Consider the following 21,344-nt stretch of genomic DNA (forward strand, 5'->3'; position numbering starts at 1 on the left):
AGATTAGATCCAGATGATCGTCAAGCTAGACTCTAGACTAGATTCTAGATCACTAGGAGAGGCTAGATCACTATCACTAGATCAATTTATGAAACCTAGAATCTCTAGATTTAATAATAGATCTAGATTCTAGATGATGTAGATTCTTTATTCTATACATATTCTATACTACAATTAAGTATAAGCCTAATCTAAATTATTTTAGAAGATCTAGATCTAGATCTCTATTAAAAAATTAATCTAATTTTCTAGATATAGACTCTAGAATCTCTAATCTACTTTTTTTTTTCAGTCTGTGGTCTTGCAGCGCTTTGATAGAAATCTGAGTGAGAAATCATTCAGCCATCGGAATCACGGTTAGTCTTTCTGATAAGTGACAGTACTTTAAGTGATCATAATTATTTACCTAATTATTAATTATAGACTACTTTTAATTATAGATCTACCTATTTAGTGTTAAGTAATTAAATCTAGATCTAGTTCTAACTTACCTCTACTCTAAACTCTAAACAATAGTAACTTTTTACTAGACTCACAATTTTAAAAACAAATGGTTTTTTTTTGTGTGTGAAATAAACCTAGTAGGCCTAGTCTATTTATTTTAAAATAAACCTTATGCTTAGATATCTATATCTAAATTTTCCAAATGCATTTTCAGAAGTTCGAATGAGGAGATGGAGATGGCTGGGCCATGTCCTACGCATGAGCAAAAGATGACTCCCCCAACATGGCACTGGAAAACGAAAGAGGGGAAGACCACTGGGAACATGGAGGAGAGAGATGGAAGAAGAAGTGCAAGCTGCTGGCAAGACTTGGCATGAACACAAGTGGCTCGCCCAGGACAGAGTGGAATGGCAGGGATTTGTTGCTGCCCTATAGTCCACAGGGAGTGATGAGGATTAAGTAAGTAATTTGTAATAGACTACTAATGTAACAGACTTTTTTCTAACACTAATTGTTTATTTTAGTATACTAAGTCATGACTTGATTCATCAACTTACAGCTATAAAATACAGTTGCACAGAACTTCCTTTATAATTCATATTTTTCTACAATAAGTAAACTAAGAAAAGATACTAAATCATTGCAGAGAAAGCAGACACAGATCCAGTGTTGGAAGAGGAAGTATTTTACATAAAAGAAAAAAAAAACAGATGTCAAAGCAGGTATTGGCTGGTGCAGAAACAGCATGAAAGGGTAAGTTATTGATGATTTCAAACATAAAATATGCTAAATTGCAGGTTAGGTTTCAAAGAACAACTGGACATCTTCAGCAAGAGAATTGAGAACCAAGATTGATAGTGTTAAATGGGAGATGGATTTGCTGACAATGACAGAGTATTGAAGGAGATAGATGATGCTTTAAGAGGAGAAAGGGTCAAGATCTCAGTAAAGAATGACATTGTTCATGCAGAGAATCTCAAACTGATTGAGGAGTTTGACAGGGTCATCGACACAAACCAGTTACAGCACAAAATAGACACAGACATTCAATCTCGAATAAAGCAGATGAAGAAAAAGTTGGAAGCTATGGAACGCAGAGATACTGAAAATTCCATCTATGATGTGTTGTCTGGATCGAATGTCTCAGTAAACCATCCCCTATTTTGTGGTGTTGACAGAAGCGGAAACCCTCTTTGTCAAGAATAGTGGGTGGTAAAGACCTGGTTGGTGTCTAGCTGACTGACAAGTGGGAGCTAGATGATCAGAAAGTGCATCGCTATTATGTGAGGATTATTAACAGAGTACTAGCTAAAAAGAACAAGTCTGTTGTCTACACTGTATGCTACTGGGCACCGGATGAGGATGAAGCTGAGGACTTTTGCCTACCTGCTGAGTCACTAATAGCTGACTAGATTAGTAGTATCTCTGCTTTACATCCTAATCTGCTGTTAATCCTTGGACAGCATGATTATTAAAAATTTGAGCTTTAAAAAATAATTAATGTTTCATTTTAAATTTGCTTTGTTCCTTTGTTATATATTTTTATGTTTACAGTTACATGCAATGATTGCAATATTTATGTCTTTACAATATGTATATAATTTCTATTTTTTCAAAAGTGCACTAAATTTTTTGTTATAAAATAAAGTTTGGTATGTAATGACATGGTATTATGTTTTTAATCTTTTTTTTTTATATTTTACTTATGGTATTCTAATTTGATACACAGTATAGTGTAAACAAATCAAATAACTTTTTTTTTTCTTTGCAGATTTTTGTATCTTTCCTGGACTGATGACTTTCATTCAACCTGATCATTTTTTAATTTGCATCAACTAAAACATGTTATATAAATCACTTTGTTGTACTCACACCTTAAACTTAAACCCATTATTACTTTGTTCTTTTCATTGATAATTGAAATTTATATGATTGCATCTAAATCTAATAAATAAATATTTTTTGGAAAGCAAACCATTTTGGTTCTTTTTATTTTTATCTTTTGTTTTAATTTGAAACCAGGTCTTGTATAAGAAATTATACTGGTGGATCTGTCAGAGTAACACCATGTTTGCACTTACCACATGAATACTATACATGTCTAGAAAAAAACAACTTGCAATGAGTAAGCCTTCATATACATGTTCTGATAAAATAAGCTTATGCTGAAGTTTTTTCTCTAGACTTGCGCAATTCACAGTGCAACAACAGTAATTGGAAGTAAGCAGTCAATAAATAAATATATTTATTAGACACCAAATTACATATTAAATATTTAGAATGAATAAATAATCATAGTGAGAGATAATGGTTCCATTAATTAGTATCACTAGCTTAACTGATGAATTTTTATAACTTACTATAATGTGTTCAAGCAAGGTTAATAATATTGATAATCTATAGGCCTAACTATAAGAAGCAGCTGAATACCTTTGTAGAGGGCCTATATAAACTATATTATAACATTTTCACTATTTTAGACAATGGTAATGGTATTGGTATGAAATTGTTGGTCATGTAGGGCCTTACACAAATGTTAAAATCTAATAATAAAAAAAAAAATATTTTGCTACTACTACATGGTGGTAATTCAAGTTTTCAGTAGGCCTATGCCTAATAATTTATTCAAATATTAATAGGCCTAGCTGTGTATAGTAAATATAATTTTGATAAGTCTAACTCATAATAAAATACTACATTAACAATTTATAGTAAAATGACGAAAAGTCCGAAAATATAATTTGACGCGTATGACGTCATCAAGTTGTGTACTACCAATATCGGAGACACTTTTTTTTTTAATGTAAGAGGAAAAATAATGGTGGCAGGTTAATCCAAATTTTTTATAAACACAAAAATTTTAAAATCGAAATAGGCTAAATAAACTTTTGCTAGACACACACAGAGTATAAAAAGTAGTTTCAGTAAAAAATTACGCGTCGATCGGTATCTTTTCCTCCCGAAAATAACGAATTTTTCAATTTTCGAAATACACGCTAAATAAATATAATATACTTATTTTTAGATATTAATATTTACCCAAATTGTGCATTTTTATTTCATTTTAGTAAGGAACAAAGCATTTCAGTAATTTCAGTCTATTTGGTGGTTTTATTTATTTGTTAAAAACAAAAATTCAACACAAATAAATCATGTTTTCAATGTTTTCCTAATGTTTTGGTGTGTTTTGGTTGTTTTACCAAAGTATTGTAAACGAGCCGACCCGCGCCGTAAGCATACTCCGCTATTTACTATCCTTACTATTTCTAGATCTAGATCTATTTATTTATCTAGAATCTAGATCTAGATTCTACTTGTTTTATTATCTTCATTTTATCTTCTCTTTTCAGTAGATCTAGATCTAGTTCATGTGAATTGAACACTGGATTCTACCAATGCTGCGACTGAAAATATTTTGCTCTAAAACATATTATTTCGGTTATTTCGGAAGAATTTTTGGTAATCTATCGTTTTGGGTACGTAAAATCGCCCGCGACTTAATGTGAAAAAAAGGTGACTCTTTAAATTGTAATAATTATTTCACATTTTGAGGAGGATTCATGTTTTTTAAAATACTAAAATGTTTCCTTGTTTCATTTATGTAGGCTACCTGTTTTTAAACAATTGAATGAAGACTTTTCAGTAATAATAAATGAAGACTAGCGATGTTTCCAACAGATGCAACTCTTTTTCTATAACAGCCATCTTGTTTACGTTTTATTTTTATAAGAGATTCAGGGGGAAGCCACTCTATTTTACAAATGGCTGCTGTTTATATACTATATAGCAAATCTTGCTCGCAAACACTGCTAATTATTAATTAAAGTTAATTTCTGGCCTATGGGCTATATTGATATATTTAGCCATTGATTTAGGTTTATTATTCATTTATTATCTATAATATTTGACACAAACCTATCACAACAGACGTCTATTAAAGCCTTGACAATGAGGTAACGTTTTCGTACATTAATAGCCGCGGGCGATTTTACGTACCCAAAACGATATATTACCAATGTTTAATGATTAATGTTACTCTTACTCTAGTCTTACTGGTAGATCTAGATTCTAGTAGTTAACACTACACTCTACCTACACACTGTCTGTGTGACATTGCAGATTGCTGGCTAATCATTTCTAATGTCGATCTCAGTCAATGCTAACCCTGTCCCTAACCCCAATCCTAGTCCTTCCATACGCCCAACCCTAATTTAAAATTTCAACCATAAAATTACTGGAGATTACAATACTAGATCTAGATCTACTAACAACCCAAACAACTATTTTATTTTATGGAAGAGTATTTTATCGGACATCTGTAGGCCTACTAGATGGATTATATTATTTGATTTTAATCGACCACCACTAATCACTATATTCTACTAGATCTCTATTACTATTCTTTTTGTTAAACATGCACAGAACTTAAAGTTATCTTTCTTTCAAAATATAGGCCTAATCATTAAGGGGGGCCACAGAGTTGACAAGAATCCTTCTATCATATTGTTGACATGGATAAAATTAATTTTTATTTTATATTTTCAAATTATTTTGACTTCATAAGGGTGTAAAAATAATTAAAAAAATAAAAACTTAAGCCTAAAAATAATTCAGAAATTTAATATTTTTAATTATTTTTAGAATCAATCTAATAAAACGTAAATTAAAAAACAACCACGCACAAATCCACGCATAAATCCACACACAACTCCTCATACAAATCCACACAAAATGAAAATAGGTATGGGGAGAAAACTTCCTCTTTTCTGCACGTAAAAAGTAGGCCATCCAAGTCCCTAATATAGATACTATGTAATAGTTATAGGATATAAAAAGCTTTTAGGTTTTAATATAATATTTTATTTTATTTCGATCACTTAATTATTTTTTCTTTTTATCTTTTCTGTAGATTCCTAAAAAGAAGCTTGTTACGAGCTGTCAGAGCACTTGGAACCAGATGTTTTGACTAGCTATTGATTTCCCTAAAAAAATCACAGAAGCCTTCAAGACTCATACCAAAACTTATAATCAAGAACTTTATTGAGCGGAAAAATTAACATGCTGTGTGTGTCATAGCTGCATTATTTAGCAACCTAAAGATTCACAGAATGAATGAAGAAAAAAACTTATCAGCTCCACTAGGTGAGATGTTAGTTCACAGTGAACATGGCAAACCTGATATTTTAAATTGCTGCACAACTTCTGATGATACAAATGATATTGAACCAGATATTTTTAATGACAACACAAATTCTGGTGATACAAGTGATATCAAGCCCGTTGTTTTAAATTACTACACAACTTCTGATGATACAAATGATATTAAACCAGATATTTTCAATAACTACACATTTTTTGATAATACAAATGATATCAAACCTGATGTTTTAAATAACTACACAAAGTTTGATTTTGCCAATGATACCAAACCTGATTTTTTAAATAACCACTCAACATCTGTTGATTTAAATACCAAACCTCATGTTCTAAATAACTCTAGAACTACCAATGTAGTAAAATCAAAGGTTTCGCTAAGCTACCAAACTAATGATATTGCTCAAGCAAAACCTGAGATAGTAAATGACATGATAGGACTCCAGAAGATTTCAAGTTCAGTTAATGATTGTTCTGTTCAACTTTTTAACAATACACAAAATCAATTTATGGATCATGAAAATGAAAGACAAATACCCCAAAGTTGTCTATGCCAAAATGCATTAAACAACCAACAAAACTTAAACCAGAATCAACATAGAGAAATTGATTCAATAGACTTATCTCATCACTTTTTTTATGTTCCTACAAAATTTGATTTAGTGGACAAGAAATATGAGTGTGATGCTATTAAATTAGCAAATACAAGCTATTTAAGACAACATAAAACAGTTCATTTGCGTAGAAGATATCAGTGTAACTTGTGTGGAATAGATTTTACTTCAAATAGTCTTTTAAAAGACCATATGAGAAGTCATTTGGAAAAAAAGCTGCCTCCTGAGAACAAGTACAGGTGTGATTTGTGCAATAAAACATTTATATCACAATTTCGTGTAGAAAAACATATTGAAATTCATTCTACAACAAGCACAGGGGGACAGCAGTTTATTTGTGATGTGTGTCATAAAGAATTTTCTGTTAAGAAATATTTAGACCTCCATAAAAAAACTCATTCTGAAAAAAAATTTCAATGTGACTTTTGTGATAAAAGATTCGCTCTCCTGCGATATTTAAAAAGTCATGCAAATAGTCATTTAACAGAGAAGCCACACAAGTGTAAATTTTGTAACAAGAGCTACACCACAAGACATATGTTAACAGCTCACTACCACCTGCGTCATCACTTTTATAAAACCTTTTCGTGTACAGTATGTCAACAGGAATTCTACCAAAAGAAATTTCTTATAAAACATAAGAGGAAGCAGCACCCAACATTTCATCAACATTTATTTATTGTCACCAAGAAAGGTAGTAAATTTTATTCTTTTAATTGTTTGTGCTGACATTTGGATAACCAGTTTTCTTAAATAAAAATTATTATTCATGTTCATAGGGAGGTGCATATATGTTTCTCTTTTTATTTTAACATCTAGTAATTGAAGACACTTTTAATGGATCTCAATGTCTCTGGGTATGTTTTACCCATTTTTAATACATATACAACAATTTCATTAAAAGTTAAAAATGAATTAATTTTGTAATAATTTAATATTACCTTAATTTCATTCAAATTAAATCTTAAATTCCTCATCAAAAAATTAGTTTAAAAAGATTGATATGGGGAGTAATTGGGTACCTGACTCAGGGAATATGAAGGTGCCTGGGGTTTGGTGTGAGAAACCAGCAAAAGTGGAAAGACCTTTCTATGGTGGGCCCAATGTGTCTAGGGCACTGGGACCAACGTGTCTAGGGCACTGGGCCCAATGTGTCTAGGGCACTGGGCCCAATGTGTCTAGGGCACTGGGCCCAATGTGTCTAGGGCACTGGGACCAATGTGTCTAGGGCTCTGGGCCCAACATGTCTAGGGCACTGGGACCAATGTGTCTAGGGCACTGGGACCAATGTGTCTAGGGCTCTGGGACCAATGTGTCTAGGGCTCTGGGCCCAATGTGTCTAGGGCACTGGGTCCAATGTGTCTAGGGCACTGGGACCAATGTGTCTAGGGCTCTGGGCCCAACATGTCTAGGGCACTGGGACCAATGTGTCTAGGGCACTGGGACCAATGTGTCTAGGGCTCTGGGACCAATGTGTCTAGGGCTCTGGGCCCAACGTGTCTAGGGCACAAAAAGTAAAAGATTATGTGATATTCGTAACATTTTTAGAATTCCTCATTACTAAAAAGTAGAAAATAAACCCAATACAAAAACCTGTATGTTAATCTAATATATAAAGCTCAATTCTGTATGTAATAAGTTTGTCGTTGACATACTTCTATGGATTTAAGTGTTAGACTATTATCGTGCACATAGTCTAAATTTATGAGTTAAAAAATTACTATTTAAAGTGTTGGGAAATAATTTTCATTTATCAAACTGAAAGTAATAATTTTCGGCATGTTCATTAAACACAAGTTTTAAAAAAATATCATCTTTTACAAAAATTCTAATTATGTCTTTATTTAGTCCTATAGCACTTACTTCCCTTTGATAAATTAGGAAAACACAATTACTTCCCTTTATAAAACCATTGCATTAGTGGAAAAGAATTTACTTTTTATTACTTTGTTTTGGTGTTGGGAAAAAAAAATAGTTACATAATTAGCGGGGATTGATCAAGTGAAAATGTTGTAGGTATTTTACGGATAAGCTTGGAGTATTATAATTGTTCATTAAATTGAAACAGGCGCGTTCGTTTAAGTGAGTGCAAAAGACTATGAATAAGTTGGGGTACTATAGTCGTTCATTAAGCTAAAACAGGTGATTCCGCCCCGGGCGTTTATGTTCGCGTTAGTGTTTTCTTTGTGTTTAGGTGGGTTTGCGTTAGTGGTTGCGTTTTGATTTGGTTCGTTTTTGTTCTTTCTTTTTTCGTTTTTGTTTGTGTTTTTTTCTTTGGGTTTGTATTTGTGTTTTGGTTGGTTTTGCGTTTGGATTTGGTTTGTTTTCGTTGTTTTTTTTGTGTTGAAATTGGTGTTTGTGGTTGGGTTTGTTGTTAGGTTTTTGTTTTCGTTTGCTTTTTTGTTTGTTTTTTCTTTGTGTTTGTATTGGTGTTTGTGGTTGTGGTTGGGTTTGTTGTTAGGTTTTTGTTTTCATTTGTATTTGTAATTGTGTTAGCGTTATGTTTGCGTTTTGTTGTTTTAGTTTTGGTTGGTTGTGGTTTGGGTGGGCAATGCCGGGTTTATGATGATTACTAAACACACAGGTGATGGTCTTTAACAGAAAGGTTTTTCACAGAAGCCAGAGCAGGACCTGGCCGGGACGGCTAGTGTAAATATAAGCTTTTGAATGCACTAAATAAAAACATTGGTTGCTAAAATGTGCTGTAGTTTTTAAGTGTAACTAACACTGTTACTAAAGAAAGAGTTTTAGTTTTCTTATTTAAGTGCATCTAAAAGACTTTTATGTATATATTTTTTTAAATTTAAAAATATATATGTAACCATCTTTTGCACAGGATATTGATAGTTAACACCAATAAAAATTATTTGAAAAAATATGTTGTCAACAAAATTAACTTGAAACAACACCGGCCATTTTGGACATTTTTCTTTTCTAATTTGTTTTTAACAGCAACTGTTTTCACTTGTTTCAGGATCAAATGTGGAAGTGGATAAAGTATTGAATGGGGAAAGTCACACAAGTTCTAAATCAAATCTTCAACACCAAGTGAAACAAATTAGTTCAGTGGATAAGCAACTAGGACCTGATTTGAGTCCTATACAGACCGCGATCAAAGAATATTTAGCCAAGAAGATGGAGACTGAAGAAAAAACTAATGGCAAGTTATTTTTTTAAATTAAAAAATGCAAATTTTCAGCTATAGTTTACCCAACCATAAAGATATTCTTTGTCTATATGAATTATTTAAGTTATTTTTACATTATAAAACCAGTCTACAAAGTTTCATTATATTCACTTCTTCAAAAAAAATCACCTGTTTCGGACTTTTAATCTTTTAAAAATTGTTTTTAACATCAGCTATTTAAACTTTGCTTTTTTGCAGGAATAAACATGAAAGTGGATGAAGTGTTGAATGGAAAAAACCCTATTAAAACAATAGCCCACTCTCAGCAGAAAGAAGACATTAAACCAGGCCCTTCGTCAACGAAAACTTCACAAAACTCCAAAGCCGAGACTTCTAGGCTGATCTATGATGATCAAGTAAAAAAAGATTTATCTCTACAGTCAACAACTACAAACAACAAATTAATAAATTTGCCACAAGCTGGTAACAACACACTTGACCCTGGGTCTTTAGCAAAGCATAACGAACATGCTGCTTCCGCCAAAGAGGAGACCAGGCCATTTGTTCTCAATGAACATAAGAACCTTCCACCCAAATTTATAACACACAGTGAACAATTCCATGGGATCAAAACAGAGACTTTTAATGACCTTACAGAGATCAAGACTTTACAAACCAGACTCCTTGAGAATACATCTCTGCTTAGACATTATCTTAGTCAGGGTCTATCAGTAGAGCATAAACAAACTGAAGTTATTCCACCAAGATTTCATCCATTGGCTAAATCAAATCTTAAACACATGAAGAAAACTAGTTCAGCGGATAAGCCACAGGAATCTAATTTGAGTTGTATAAAAACTGCTATCAGAAAATATTTAGTCATGCGTAAGAAAATGAATGTAGAAGAGAATACTTAGTTTTTAGTTTTTATTAAGTTTCCTAATTTTCAGAGATAAAAATTGAAAATATGGAAATATTCATGTATGTGAACCATGTGAATTATTTGTGTCATAAATCCATAGCCTACAGAGTTAATTTAAAAAGTTAAGTTCCCCTTTAGAACTTGTAAGTCCATAGTCCTGATAAAGTAGAAGCCAACCCAGCGTATGAAGGGATAATGTGTTCAACACTGTCCAGCCACCATTACTTTCCCTAACTTGAGTCGGGTACTTAGGGTTCGGCGTTGTCGAGCCGGTAAAGCTCATGGTTGCTAAACCAAAAAGTCTCGAGTTCGAACCCTCGGGCAGATGAGGCTCGTTAGCTGGGGACAGCCACTCTACTAGGAGAGACAACTCCAAAATCAAACAACTGCTGCCTTGTAGTTTGTTCTTGGTTGGACTAAGGCTATGGAAGCAAATCCAAAAAAGAAAAGCAGGCTGAAATCTGAGTCAACGGCCTCGATGGCGCATAACCAGTTGACACGTATACTTAATTGTGATGGAGGCATGGTCGAGTTGGCAAAAGCTCATGGTTGATAAATTTGAAAAAAAAGTCTCAAGTTCAAGCCCTCTGGCAGATAATTCTCGATTCCTTCCAACACTAAAAATTAAGAACGAAGAATAAGAGTCGGGTACTTAAAATAAGAAGTGTTAGGATATTTAATGATGTTTACCTCCCCTCCCTATAGACCGTCAGGTTTGAAAGGGAACTTAACTTACTACCTCCCCTCCCTCCCTCCCGACCGTCACTAATCTTCATTAAAAACCTACTAATCACATAAAAGCTAATAGTAATCATCAAAATACATTCGAGTACAGGAAATAATATTGTGTAACAATTACATAGAATTATAGAATTATACTATTTATACTGTGTTAGCATTGGTAGTAAGTTCTGAGAGGTCTATTAAAATTTTCGTTGGTGTCAACAATGGGGAGGGGGGGGGGGGGTCCAGTCAAAAGTAGATGGGGGATTGGGGGATCTACAATTGGAAATTTTTGTGTACGTCATAAATGGATGACCCCTTATCTATGCTAAGTGGACTTGAGTCCAAGATCTGAACTCAAGATTTTTGTGTTGATAGTTAGGCGTTCTACCCTTCAGCCATGCCATCCCATTATAGACATATCTTAGCATGGGGTAAATGAACTCACTCCAGGAAAATGTGTTTTTTAATTAGTTTCTTTTAAAGTAGATTGTAAAAAAACTTAAATAAATCTATACAGGAAATATAATATCTAACAGCTCAATGTGTGCTTGAAGATGTTTATTGACAACATCTATTTTAAAATTGTGAGAATATGATGTACATGAATAACAAGTTTGTGAAACAAGTTGCTTTACAGAACTAATTGACTACTACATTTAAATGGATGCACCATATTATTACCAATATTATACCTATCACATGAGGTGTTATTGCATGATACAACCTGAATTAATTCACTCTAGTGTAAAGACTGCAGCTGTCTACCTTTCACTGACTTGTAAGGAACAATTAACACTAAGTAAAATTGTTTTACTTATTTGATAAACAATTTTGTATCCATGGATTTTGAAATGTTGAGTTCAAATTAGAACCATCTTAACAAAACATCACACTAATTTTTAATTTTTCAAATTCAGTTAGCTTAACTTAAACGGGCCATGGACAATCTAGTACTGTATTTTTTTGTTTATGCCTCTTTCATTTTGTTTGTATAATTGCATTGTATTTATTCTATGTAACTTATAATGCAATTGTTTTATTGATTTAAAATGTACATGTACTATAATTCCTTAAATTTTGTTTATTAAATTTTTGGTATTAATGCGCCTTCATATTTAACATCCTTACTTAAAATAAAACAATAAACATTTGTTTTTAACAGAGGTGTTTACTGTGTTAAATGGTTTCTTGTTGTAAAATCTATGTTTCTATATTCAATAATGCCCAAATGTTTTACTCTATAGGGTTTTTAAAAACAAGGCTAGTTTATAATAAGTTTGAGTGGTAAGCTTGAGCGGGGCCCCGGGCTGAAATTTTTTGGGGGCCCCTATATATATATATATATATATATATATATATATATATATATATATATATATATATATACATATATATATATATACATATATACATATATACATACATATATACATATATACATATATATACATATATATATATATATACATATATATATATATATATATATGTACATATATATCTATATATATAAATATATATATATACATATATATATATATACATTTATATATATATATATATATATATATATATGTGTGTAACATGAAAACAAAAAGTTAACAAATGTTATTACAATACGCTAGTATTCCAAGATTTGCTAAATCCCCATTGGTATGCCAACATGCCAACTTAAGATCTTTTAATTACATGTGAAATTTCATTTTTTTTCCTTCTCAATTTCTAATGTAGCTTCAATGATGCTTGCACTAATGCTTTGTTTCATTGGTGAAAACTTCCTTTTTGATCAAGTCTCTGACGTTTACAACTAGCTTCATGCCGACGAAAGCACTCCATATCTTTTTTGTATGTTTGGAATGACTCTCAAAATCACGTTTCAGTTTTGAAGGTTTCCTCGACTCATTGTTTCTTTTCTATTCCATTTCCAGTTATGTTAGTAAATATTTATGTTTTTTTTTTCCATTGCTACGGTTTAGTCTACCAGTTGGCGACCCCCAGAAAGCCCTTCGCCCCCCCCCCCCCCCCCCACTCAACTCACGCTAATAAAAAAATGTAAATGCAAATTCCGCGGACATGCAATAGGACATTATTGTTAGAATGTTATAATTAGCATGGATTGATAAAATTCACTGTGGTAGGTAAAACACGGATATTTTAAATACTGCCTTTTGTTTATTTTATAGATAAGTTAGGGTAAATTATAGTTGTTTACTAAGTTGAATCAGGCGGTTCGGCCGGCGCCCCGGCAGATGCGATTTGGCATTTTTGTTTGCACTTAGGTTGTGTTTATCTTATGCGTGTTGCGTAAGTGTTTGTGATTGCTTTTGCATTGTGTTTGTTTTGTGTTTGCATTGTTTTCGTGTTTGCGTTTTCTTTTGTGTTTGTGTTGTGTTTTCTTTTGTTTTGTTTTGTGTTTTCTTTAGTGTTTGTATTTACAGTGTTTGCGTTTGTGGTTAGTTTTGTTCTGTTCCCAAGTTGATACATTTAATATAGATTCACCGTGGTGGAGCACGGGTATGCAGCTAGTTATATATATTTAAAGAAAATCATTCATTTTATCCTTTTTAGTGCTTTATATATTATTACATAAAAGATTGTTATTAAATGTTTTTTATGCATTTTTACTTTCTCGTATATACGAAGTATAGAGAAAGTCTTGTAATCGTGCAAAAAAAAAAAAAATCGAGATTTTTACAAATCTCGACGTTTTACACCTCACTGATACGGAAAAACATAATTTTGCAATCTTGTCCGTATGTCTGTGTGTCTGTCTGTCTGTCCGTGTGTAAACACGATAACTTGAGTACCGTTACAGCTAGGTTGATGAAATTTCATATATAAGTATTTTATCAAAATCGTAGATCCGTATCAACTTTTGAGCGATTTCCGATAACCGGAAGTGGTACTTTTCCTACTTTGAATTTTTCAAAAGTCTATAACTTGAGTACTATTTCAGATAGATAAATGACATTTCACATGTAAGTAAAAGAACTAATTCTCTACCTTCTGTTAAATTTTGAGTAATTTCCGTTGACTGGAAGCAGTACTTTACGCTACTTCCGATTTCTCAAAAAAACTAATGTAAATTTTAAAAGTACTAATAATATTGCGCACTATTATGCGCTTTTTTATTTGGCGTTCACTTGGTGTGCAATTAATTTGTCTACGAGATTTTATTCTATTTTTAAAACTTTAAGTATTTAAAATGGATTAAAAATCATGTCTATAGCCCGAGTTCCCATCCCCTGTTATTTTATATAAGAATATTCGAGAAAGTTTAGGGGAGATCACTCCCGGTTTATTTAAAGTTTAGCATCTAGTGCTAGACCTCTATTAACATTGTTTATGTTTGTACTTTGTAGGCCTAATTGCAGTTTGCTCAGGTTGTTTAAATTCAGTGTTTCTTCCGGACTTTTTAAAATCCGGGAATGGGGGGGGAGGGGGGGGGAGGGGCGCTTGATATTTTCGGGGGGGTGGGGGGGGGGGGAGCCTATATTTACTTCATTTTCGGGGGGGGGGGGGGTGTGGCGGGCGACACTGGTAAAAGTATGTTTCTATATAAATTCCATTTCAGTTCGCCCCCCCCCCCCTATCCCGAAGAGATGCCTGGAAGAAACTGTTAAAATTGAAGTAAGTGCCTTGTCCCAAAAGAATGAAAAGCGGATGCACGGACGACCTAATAGGCCTATTACTACCACCTCGGTCCTCCTTTCATTTATATTTGATTTATTCTTATAAGCCACCATGACACTAAATCAATTTCATATGCAAATCCACGACCTTCTGATTTTTATGATTATTTATTAATTAGCTATTACATTCTTTTTCACAAAAAGCTGAAGTGAAAAGAAAAACCAGCTATTTTAGACTCATTCTTTATAAGAGCTCTTTTTCCAAAAATAGATTCCTGAAATTTCCACAATTTCTTGGAATTAGTGGGTTTTGGGTAGACAAGGTTCGGCTAGCTGGAGGGATAGATTTAGAATCTAGATCTAGTCGATCTATTCTGACTAGAATCTATATCTATAGTGAGTAAATTCTAGATTTAGTAAGTTGAATTCGTATATGTCATATGTCACTTAGATCTCAAGATCGTAGGTCGTAGATCTAGATCTAGTACTAGCCACAAGTGACTAGTCACTGCTAGATCTAGATCTAGATCTCTAGATCTAGAATTTCTAGATCTAGTCATCTAGATATAGATCTAGATCTAGATCTAGAATCTAGATCTAAGTTATTGAAACTTATAGAGTAGTTAGCAGCTAGCAGAGTGTCTAGTCACTAGTCTAGTGGTCTAGCGTAGCTACTGACCCTAGGCCAGGGCCTAGGGCGCCCTAGGCTAGGAGTCTAGTAAGTCTAACGTAGCTAGAATCTAGATTCTAACTAAAATATATTAAAACCTTAGTTTAGCGTCGGAAATTATCGGGTAATGTTGGTTGAGTTTCGGTAACCATGCCATTACTAACTAAAGTTAGGTTTATTTGACCATTGAAATATAAATAAAGTGAAAGTCGATTGTAGTAAATTAATGTTTTAATTTTTTAAACCTATTTTGAAAATGAAACCAGACCTTTGTAACCACACCATTATTTGTGCTTATAGCAGAGAAATTTTTGTCTGCTGTTACAAACTACCGGTATCTCCCCACACCCTCCCCAGCCAAACAGCACCAACTACGTACTTGGGATCACGGTGAGTTCATACAAGTATAGGAATCAGTGACCTTAGTTACTAGGAGGGGTGGGTTAGACTAGCTCTAATCGTCAGCCTTTGCAAAGATTTCATTTAAAAAGTATGGAGAGTGAATTGAAAATAGAGGTAGACCTAGTTAAATTATACATAGACTACCACTTCCCTCATAATTTTTTAAGACTACCTGCCTGCATCTTCAGACAAACTTAAGAAATAATAGCGGATTAATAAAAGAGGTCAAGATTTTAATGGCCACCCCCCCCCCCCGCCCAATGTCGTAGTAACTGAGAAATCGGGTTTCTTCTGCAATCCAGCGAAAAACGTCATACCACAGTGTAGACCCGTCCAGACTTTTTAATGTCTGAAATTCACTTTTCTAAATTCAAGACTTTTTCCAGACTGCGTACGAACCCTGTTAAACAATATTTAGTAGCAGAAATATTTAGCTGAAATAACTTAAAAATAACTAGTTATACAAAATGATTAATAAAGCAGTATTTAACACGCAATTAAAATAAATCTATCCAAATTTTAAACGTTCTGTATTAAAAAATAAAAGATAACGCCAAATAAAGTATGGTTTACAATACTTCGGGTGGATTCCGGAACTGTGTGACAGACTTTGTCATTGTTTTACTGTTTTTTACTGCTATACAATTCTGGAATAATAACCGACGCTAAACTAAGATTTTACCAAGATATTTAGTAAAAGTACATTAGTTACAGTCTAGAATCTAAGAATAGATCAAGTAAATAAGTAAGAAGCTAGTGTTCGAGTTAACTAGAGTAGAGTAGTTTCAAGTTTGCATCCATCAATGATCATCAAAGGCAAAGGGTTACTTTTCTTTTAAAAGAAAAATTACCAGATTAACTAAAAGACATTAGTTTGATTAGGCCTACTATAAAACGAGTGACTACTCTGAAGAAGATTTTTCTCCCCAACGTCTCCACTTAGTTGGCAAAAGATAGCTCTGCGCATGTGCAGTGACCTATGGCTAGGGTTAGAATTAGGGTTAGGGATAGGATTAGGGAGAGGGTTAGGGTTATGGATAGGGTTAGGGATAGGATTAGGTTGGTGTTAGGGTTCTGCGGTTGTAAACACATGCATGCGCAGTATCATCGAAAACATTGCCGCTATGGCAAGTCGTAGTTTCTCTCCGTTGCGGATGCACATCTTATTCCGGCTAGCATCAGCCATAATATTAATAGGCATATAAATCTAATGTTAATTGCTAAGGCCAAATAAATGAATAAAGCTATAGGCCTAGCAGTTTACTTAAACTTTTAAAGTTAAAATACTAACTAAAAATACTTTTAAACAGCTCCTTGGGCCATTTTTATAATACTATTAAACTGTATGCTAAACTCATACATTTTTTGCAGGTAGGACTTCTCATACATGATATTTTAGCCACAGAGAACATGTCAAACTCTGGTATAGAAAGTGATGCTGTTGGTGAAGGCTTTCACCATGAAGAATTAGAGCAAAGAGCTGAGAGGAGAGTTGCACAGGCTGGGGCTTATGGAGGTGCAGCACCACCTACAACTAGTTATTCAGGTAATAAAAGTATTTTAACATATTGGGGTATAAAAGTAAATTCTGAATTAATTAATTATAATGATTTAAGTCAGTAAAGAATTACAAATATTTAAAATCAGATAGTAATAGTAGCCTCACAAAGTAGGAAGCATGATTACTATGACAACATATTAGGGACCAAGGTCTTCTTTAGTACACCTCCCTGTACTGAAATAAAATCTATACAACAAAAGGTAATTTAAAAATTGGATTTAGCTTGGCTTGACTTCAAATAGAAGAAAGCTCATAGATGTTTTGGAGACTTTACTTCAGGGAAGGGAATAGGAATAAATGCTGGATTGTTTAGCTCTTTAGAAGTAACTCATGCAGAAGCAATAGTGTTAGAAGAATCTTTTAACAAAGATAATATTTAATATTTTCAGCTGAGACAAGATTTACTAAAGTGAATATAAAAAATGCTCAAAATGTTGTGCATCAAGGAACTCTGAATGTCACTGTGTTGAAAGATGGCAGCACCAAAAAAAAGAAAAGAAAGGCCCAAAAGCCAATTACAAGTGAGTTTATTTTCATTGTTTTGTATTATTTTCTTATAATTGTTGAACATAAACAATTTGCAAATTATTAATAATTCCACTCTTGTCAATATCATTTAAGAAAATCACCTCCACCACAGACATTGCTTTCAGCCCTTCTTTTAATGTACCCTGTCAAATGTCAAAGCTGGGTGGACTCATGGAAACCCCACACATTAAAGTCACAATGATTTTTTCACCAGGTTTAACCCTCAGCTGTGAAATCTTGTCTCACACCACTTAATCCCGTATATCATTAGTTAAGGGGGTCGGCGTGGTCGAGTCGGTAAAGCTCATGGCTGCTAAACCGAAAAGTCTCGAGTTCGAACCCTCAGGCTGATGAGGCTTGTTAGCTGGGGACAGCAACTCTTCTAGGAGAGACAACTCCAAAATCAAACAACTGCTGCCTTGTAGTTTGTTCTTGGTTGGACAAAGGCTATGGAAGCAAATCCAAAAAAGAAAAGCAGGCTGAAATCGGAGTCAATGGCCTCAATGGCGCATAACCAGTTGACATGTATCCTTAATTGTGATGGAGACGTGGTCAAGTCGGCAAAAGCTCATGGTTGATAAATTCTTAAAAAAAAGTCTCGAGTTCAAACCCTTTGGCAGATAAGGCTTGATCCCTTCCAACACTAAAATTAAGAACAAAGAAGAAATTAGTTAAAATAATACCTACAATAATTGTTTTTTCTTTAAACAGCTTCTCTTGAACAGCCAAGTCGTGATCAAATTATGGACATCAAAGACAGAGTGGGACCTGATTGGAAAGATTTGGGGCGGCGTTTGGATTTTGATGACGCTCTCTTAGATCAGATGGAATTAGATTTCAAGCCACTTAGTGAATTGATTTACCAAATCTTAAATAAGTGGAAGCAAAATGAGCATGAAAATGCAACCAGAAAAAGGTTGGCAGAAGTATTTATGAAAATGGATCGCGGTGACTTGGCAGACTTCCTGGCTGATTAATTTTTTTAAATTTTAGAAAACAATTTTTCTTTGTTTGTTAATGTCAATGAGTTGGGTATTTCTGTAAGGTTGCGGATGCATCTTTTAATTCAACATACTCATCACCCTGTGTACATTATTAATTAAATTGAAAAACGTGCTATTGATTCAAATGTCATATTCTCACAAAAAGTGTTTCTAGCTAAAAATGCAACAGTTGTGTTAGTATTATTGCCATTTTAAAAAAGAATGAACACAGTAGAACACAGCAGCTCATAGAGATTTTAAAAATTGTTTTGTTAAATGGCAGTGCTGTGGTTTTTCACATTGGTAAAGGTAACAATATTAGCAAAATACCATAGCCTCAAATTTGTCCTGCTGACACCAAGGTAAAAAATTGCCTAATTTTCATAAGAAAAAAAGCTTTTTTTGCCTTTCGCATTAATAATTTTAAGTACGAAGTTAGTAATTTATATAGATATATACTTTGTTTCTGGGGGGGGGGGGGGGGTGGAGGTGCCACTGTATAGGCCTACTAAGAATTCAAAATAGTGATGTTGTTGATCTGTGATGTTAATTGAATTATGGCCTAAACAGGTGTTTGTTAATGTTTGTATGTAAGTTTCTATTATTTGTACACTAATGTTTGTATATAAATATGATACTATGTGTGGTGATACGAGATTTATTTTGGAGTTAAAGAAGTTATCTAATGTGCTATATTATAACTTATATTTGTTGGAACAGGTTTGAAAAGTTGTCACTGAAAACTAACAATGAAAAATGTTATACTTTATGTATGTGTTTTTTGTTTACTGTATATTTTTTTTATTGTTAATAATAACGTGAATATAAAAAAAAAACTGCTACTTTTAAATCTAAAATTTGGTTTAATTTAAAGAATTTTGTTAAAGAATTTCTTATAGATACAATGAAGGATATGGACTGGTATGTGGATTTCAGTGACTTACCTGAATGGTAATGTACTTACTGAAGTTGTGCCGTACACAAGTTTTATTAACTGAGATTGTTAGCATGAATGTAATAAATTAATTATTATTTTTAACCCGAATGATTTTCTTTTTTCATTTAAACCCCCCAGATCAAGTTGGATTTTACATTGTCAGTTAATAATAACACAATGAATATCTGTCTTTGAAAATAGATTCGCATCTAACACCTTAAACCACTAGAATATAATTGATTTTGATCATTCAATATATATTTCAAAAGAACACAACACCCCCCCTAATGTAGCAGTTCATCCTAATCATCTATTGAAGTATTAAAAACAGCAGAAATCTGCAAAAAAAAGGAAGTTAAAATTACGAAAGGAAGCGTTTGGTCTATAACACGATATAACAAAGTGATACACTACCTCCATTTTTTTAGCTTGAAAAATCACTGTGTACAATACCTGGCTTATCATAGTTCTATTTCAATATTAAAATATTGCCCTACATTCTGTAAATCAAGTACGCCTACATACATAGTCAACTACAGTTTCCTGAAAAAGAACTTTTGATTATGTAACCACCAATAAAGGAAACTGAACAGTATTATGATTATTTAAGTCAATTTCGTCTATCACAAATATACGTTTTTAGTAAACAAACTAGAATACCCGTCATCCGTTGGATAACTGTGGGTTTCGGGGGTCATCCATCAAAAAACATCACGTCTGTCACTCAGAGGCATAGCGACCCTTCCCGGCGCCCGGGGACAAAGTTTTCGATTTGAACCCCCCCCCTCAAACTTTTGATGTGCAATTCCCCCCCCCCCCCCCCCACTCAAACTTTCGATTTGAACCCCCCTCAACCTATCAATTTATTTTTCCAAACCATTTTGGCGCCCCAACATATGTCCCCCCCCCCCTTCCCCCTCCACCTCCCCACCCCCGCCTCCCCTTCCCCCCCCTCCTGCATGAGAGCTGACTACGCTACCATTTTAGCTATTTACTCGTGACGTCACAAGTGAATTTTTATACTATACTATGTGTCTCCTTATGCAACTTGATTTACGCGTATAGATTCTAGATCTAGATCTAAAAATAAGTCTAGTAGTACTAACTTTCAAATTAAATTTTATCTTAAATAAGCCAAACAAAGATTTATATAAAATAATTAAGGCCTGAAATAGATTCTAGATGTAGAATTTACATTGAATCTAGTGACCTACATCTAGGCTAGATCTAGATCTAGAATCTAGATCTAGGCTAGATTCATAAATTTCCTTCGATAGCTGATCTTTAGATCTAGAGAAATTTATCGTAAAACTAAATGAAAAAGACAGTTGAAAATTGATATAAGTGTTGGAACGTAATAAATACAGCAAAAGGACGTATTGTTTAAGTTATAGCCGGCAGAAAATTAGCTTTGTAACGCGTTAAACTTTTGAATGGGCCACATAGTCTATGATGGGGTCCGCCATTTTTATTGTACCAAAAATGTAAACACATCAAGGGACGTCACTATCCCCACAAAGTTTATTCAAAGTATTAACATTTTTAAAAAAATACGGTTAATTTAACTATGAATAAATCAATAAATTAATTAACGTCTTTAAATAAATTTGTGATCAACAGTCTGTCTGCATTAAAAAATTATTC

The 21,344-nt window shown here is 33.4% G+C and overlaps 3 protein-coding genes across 7 annotated transcripts; all 3 read left to right on the forward strand.

Annotated features, from left to right (window-relative positions):
- The first annotated feature begins 292 nt into the window (after nucleotides 1–292).
- On the forward strand, nucleotides 293–2,892 carry LOC131945872 (uncharacterized). 4 transcript variants are annotated; one of them, XR_009387639.1, is made up of 4 exons: nucleotides 293–356; nucleotides 659–903; nucleotides 1,091–1,197; nucleotides 2,216–2,891. XR_009387639.1 is itself a non-coding variant. In XM_059306484.1 (2 exons), the coding sequence occupies exon 2, from the start codon at nucleotides 1,309–1,311 to the stop codon at nucleotides 1,648–1,650; it is 342 nt and encodes a 113-aa protein (XP_059162467.1). In that variant the 5' UTR covers nucleotides 371–903; nucleotides 1,091–1,308; the 3' UTR covers nucleotides 1,651–1,660. The 4 variants fall into 3 exon arrangements, 2 of the variants coding, with proteins under 2 accessions (XP_059162467.1, XP_059162468.1); XR_009387638.1 differs by lacking the exon at nucleotides 293–356 and having other exon boundaries at nucleotides 371–903; nucleotides 2,216–2,892; XM_059306484.1 differs by lacking the exons at nucleotides 293–356; nucleotides 2,216–2,891 and having other exon boundaries at nucleotides 371–903; nucleotides 1,091–1,660.
- A 714-nt stretch (nucleotides 2,893–3,606) lies between these two features.
- Nucleotides 3,607–11,126, forward strand: LOC131945873 (zinc finger protein 665). The gene is made up of 4 exons (XM_059306486.1): nucleotides 3,607–3,674; nucleotides 5,354–6,906; nucleotides 9,187–9,372; nucleotides 9,598–11,126. Exons 2-4 carry the CDS (start codon nucleotides 5,553–5,555, stop codon nucleotides 10,254–10,256), a joined length of 2,199 nt encoding a protein of 732 aa, XP_059162469.1. The 5' UTR covers nucleotides 3,607–3,674; nucleotides 5,354–5,552; the 3' UTR covers nucleotides 10,257–11,126.
- A 3,795-nt stretch (nucleotides 11,127–14,921) lies between these two features.
- Nucleotides 14,922–19,802, forward strand: LOC131945891 (uncharacterized). 2 transcript variants are annotated; one of them, XM_059306515.1, is made up of 4 exons: nucleotides 14,922–15,015; nucleotides 17,063–17,237; nucleotides 17,642–17,773; nucleotides 18,492–19,802. In XM_059306515.1, the coding sequence occupies exons 2-4, from the start codon at nucleotides 17,102–17,104 to the stop codon at nucleotides 18,755–18,757; spliced, it is 534 nt and encodes a 177-aa protein (XP_059162498.1). In that variant the 5' UTR covers nucleotides 14,922–15,015; nucleotides 17,063–17,101; the 3' UTR covers nucleotides 18,758–19,802. The 2 variants fall into 2 exon arrangements, with proteins under 2 accessions (XP_059162498.1, XP_059162497.1); XM_059306514.1 differs by having other exon boundaries at nucleotides 14,933–15,035.
- The last annotated feature ends 1,542 nt before the right edge of the window (nucleotides 19,803–21,344 follow it).

The sequence above is a fragment of the Physella acuta genome, unplaced genomic scaffold (assembly GCF_028476545.2).
Source record: "Physella acuta isolate Inbredline_101_S28 unplaced genomic scaffold, ASM2847654v3 ptg000538l, whole genome shotgun sequence".
Classification (NCBI taxonomy): Eukaryota; Metazoa; Mollusca; class Gastropoda; family Physidae; genus Physella; species Physella acuta.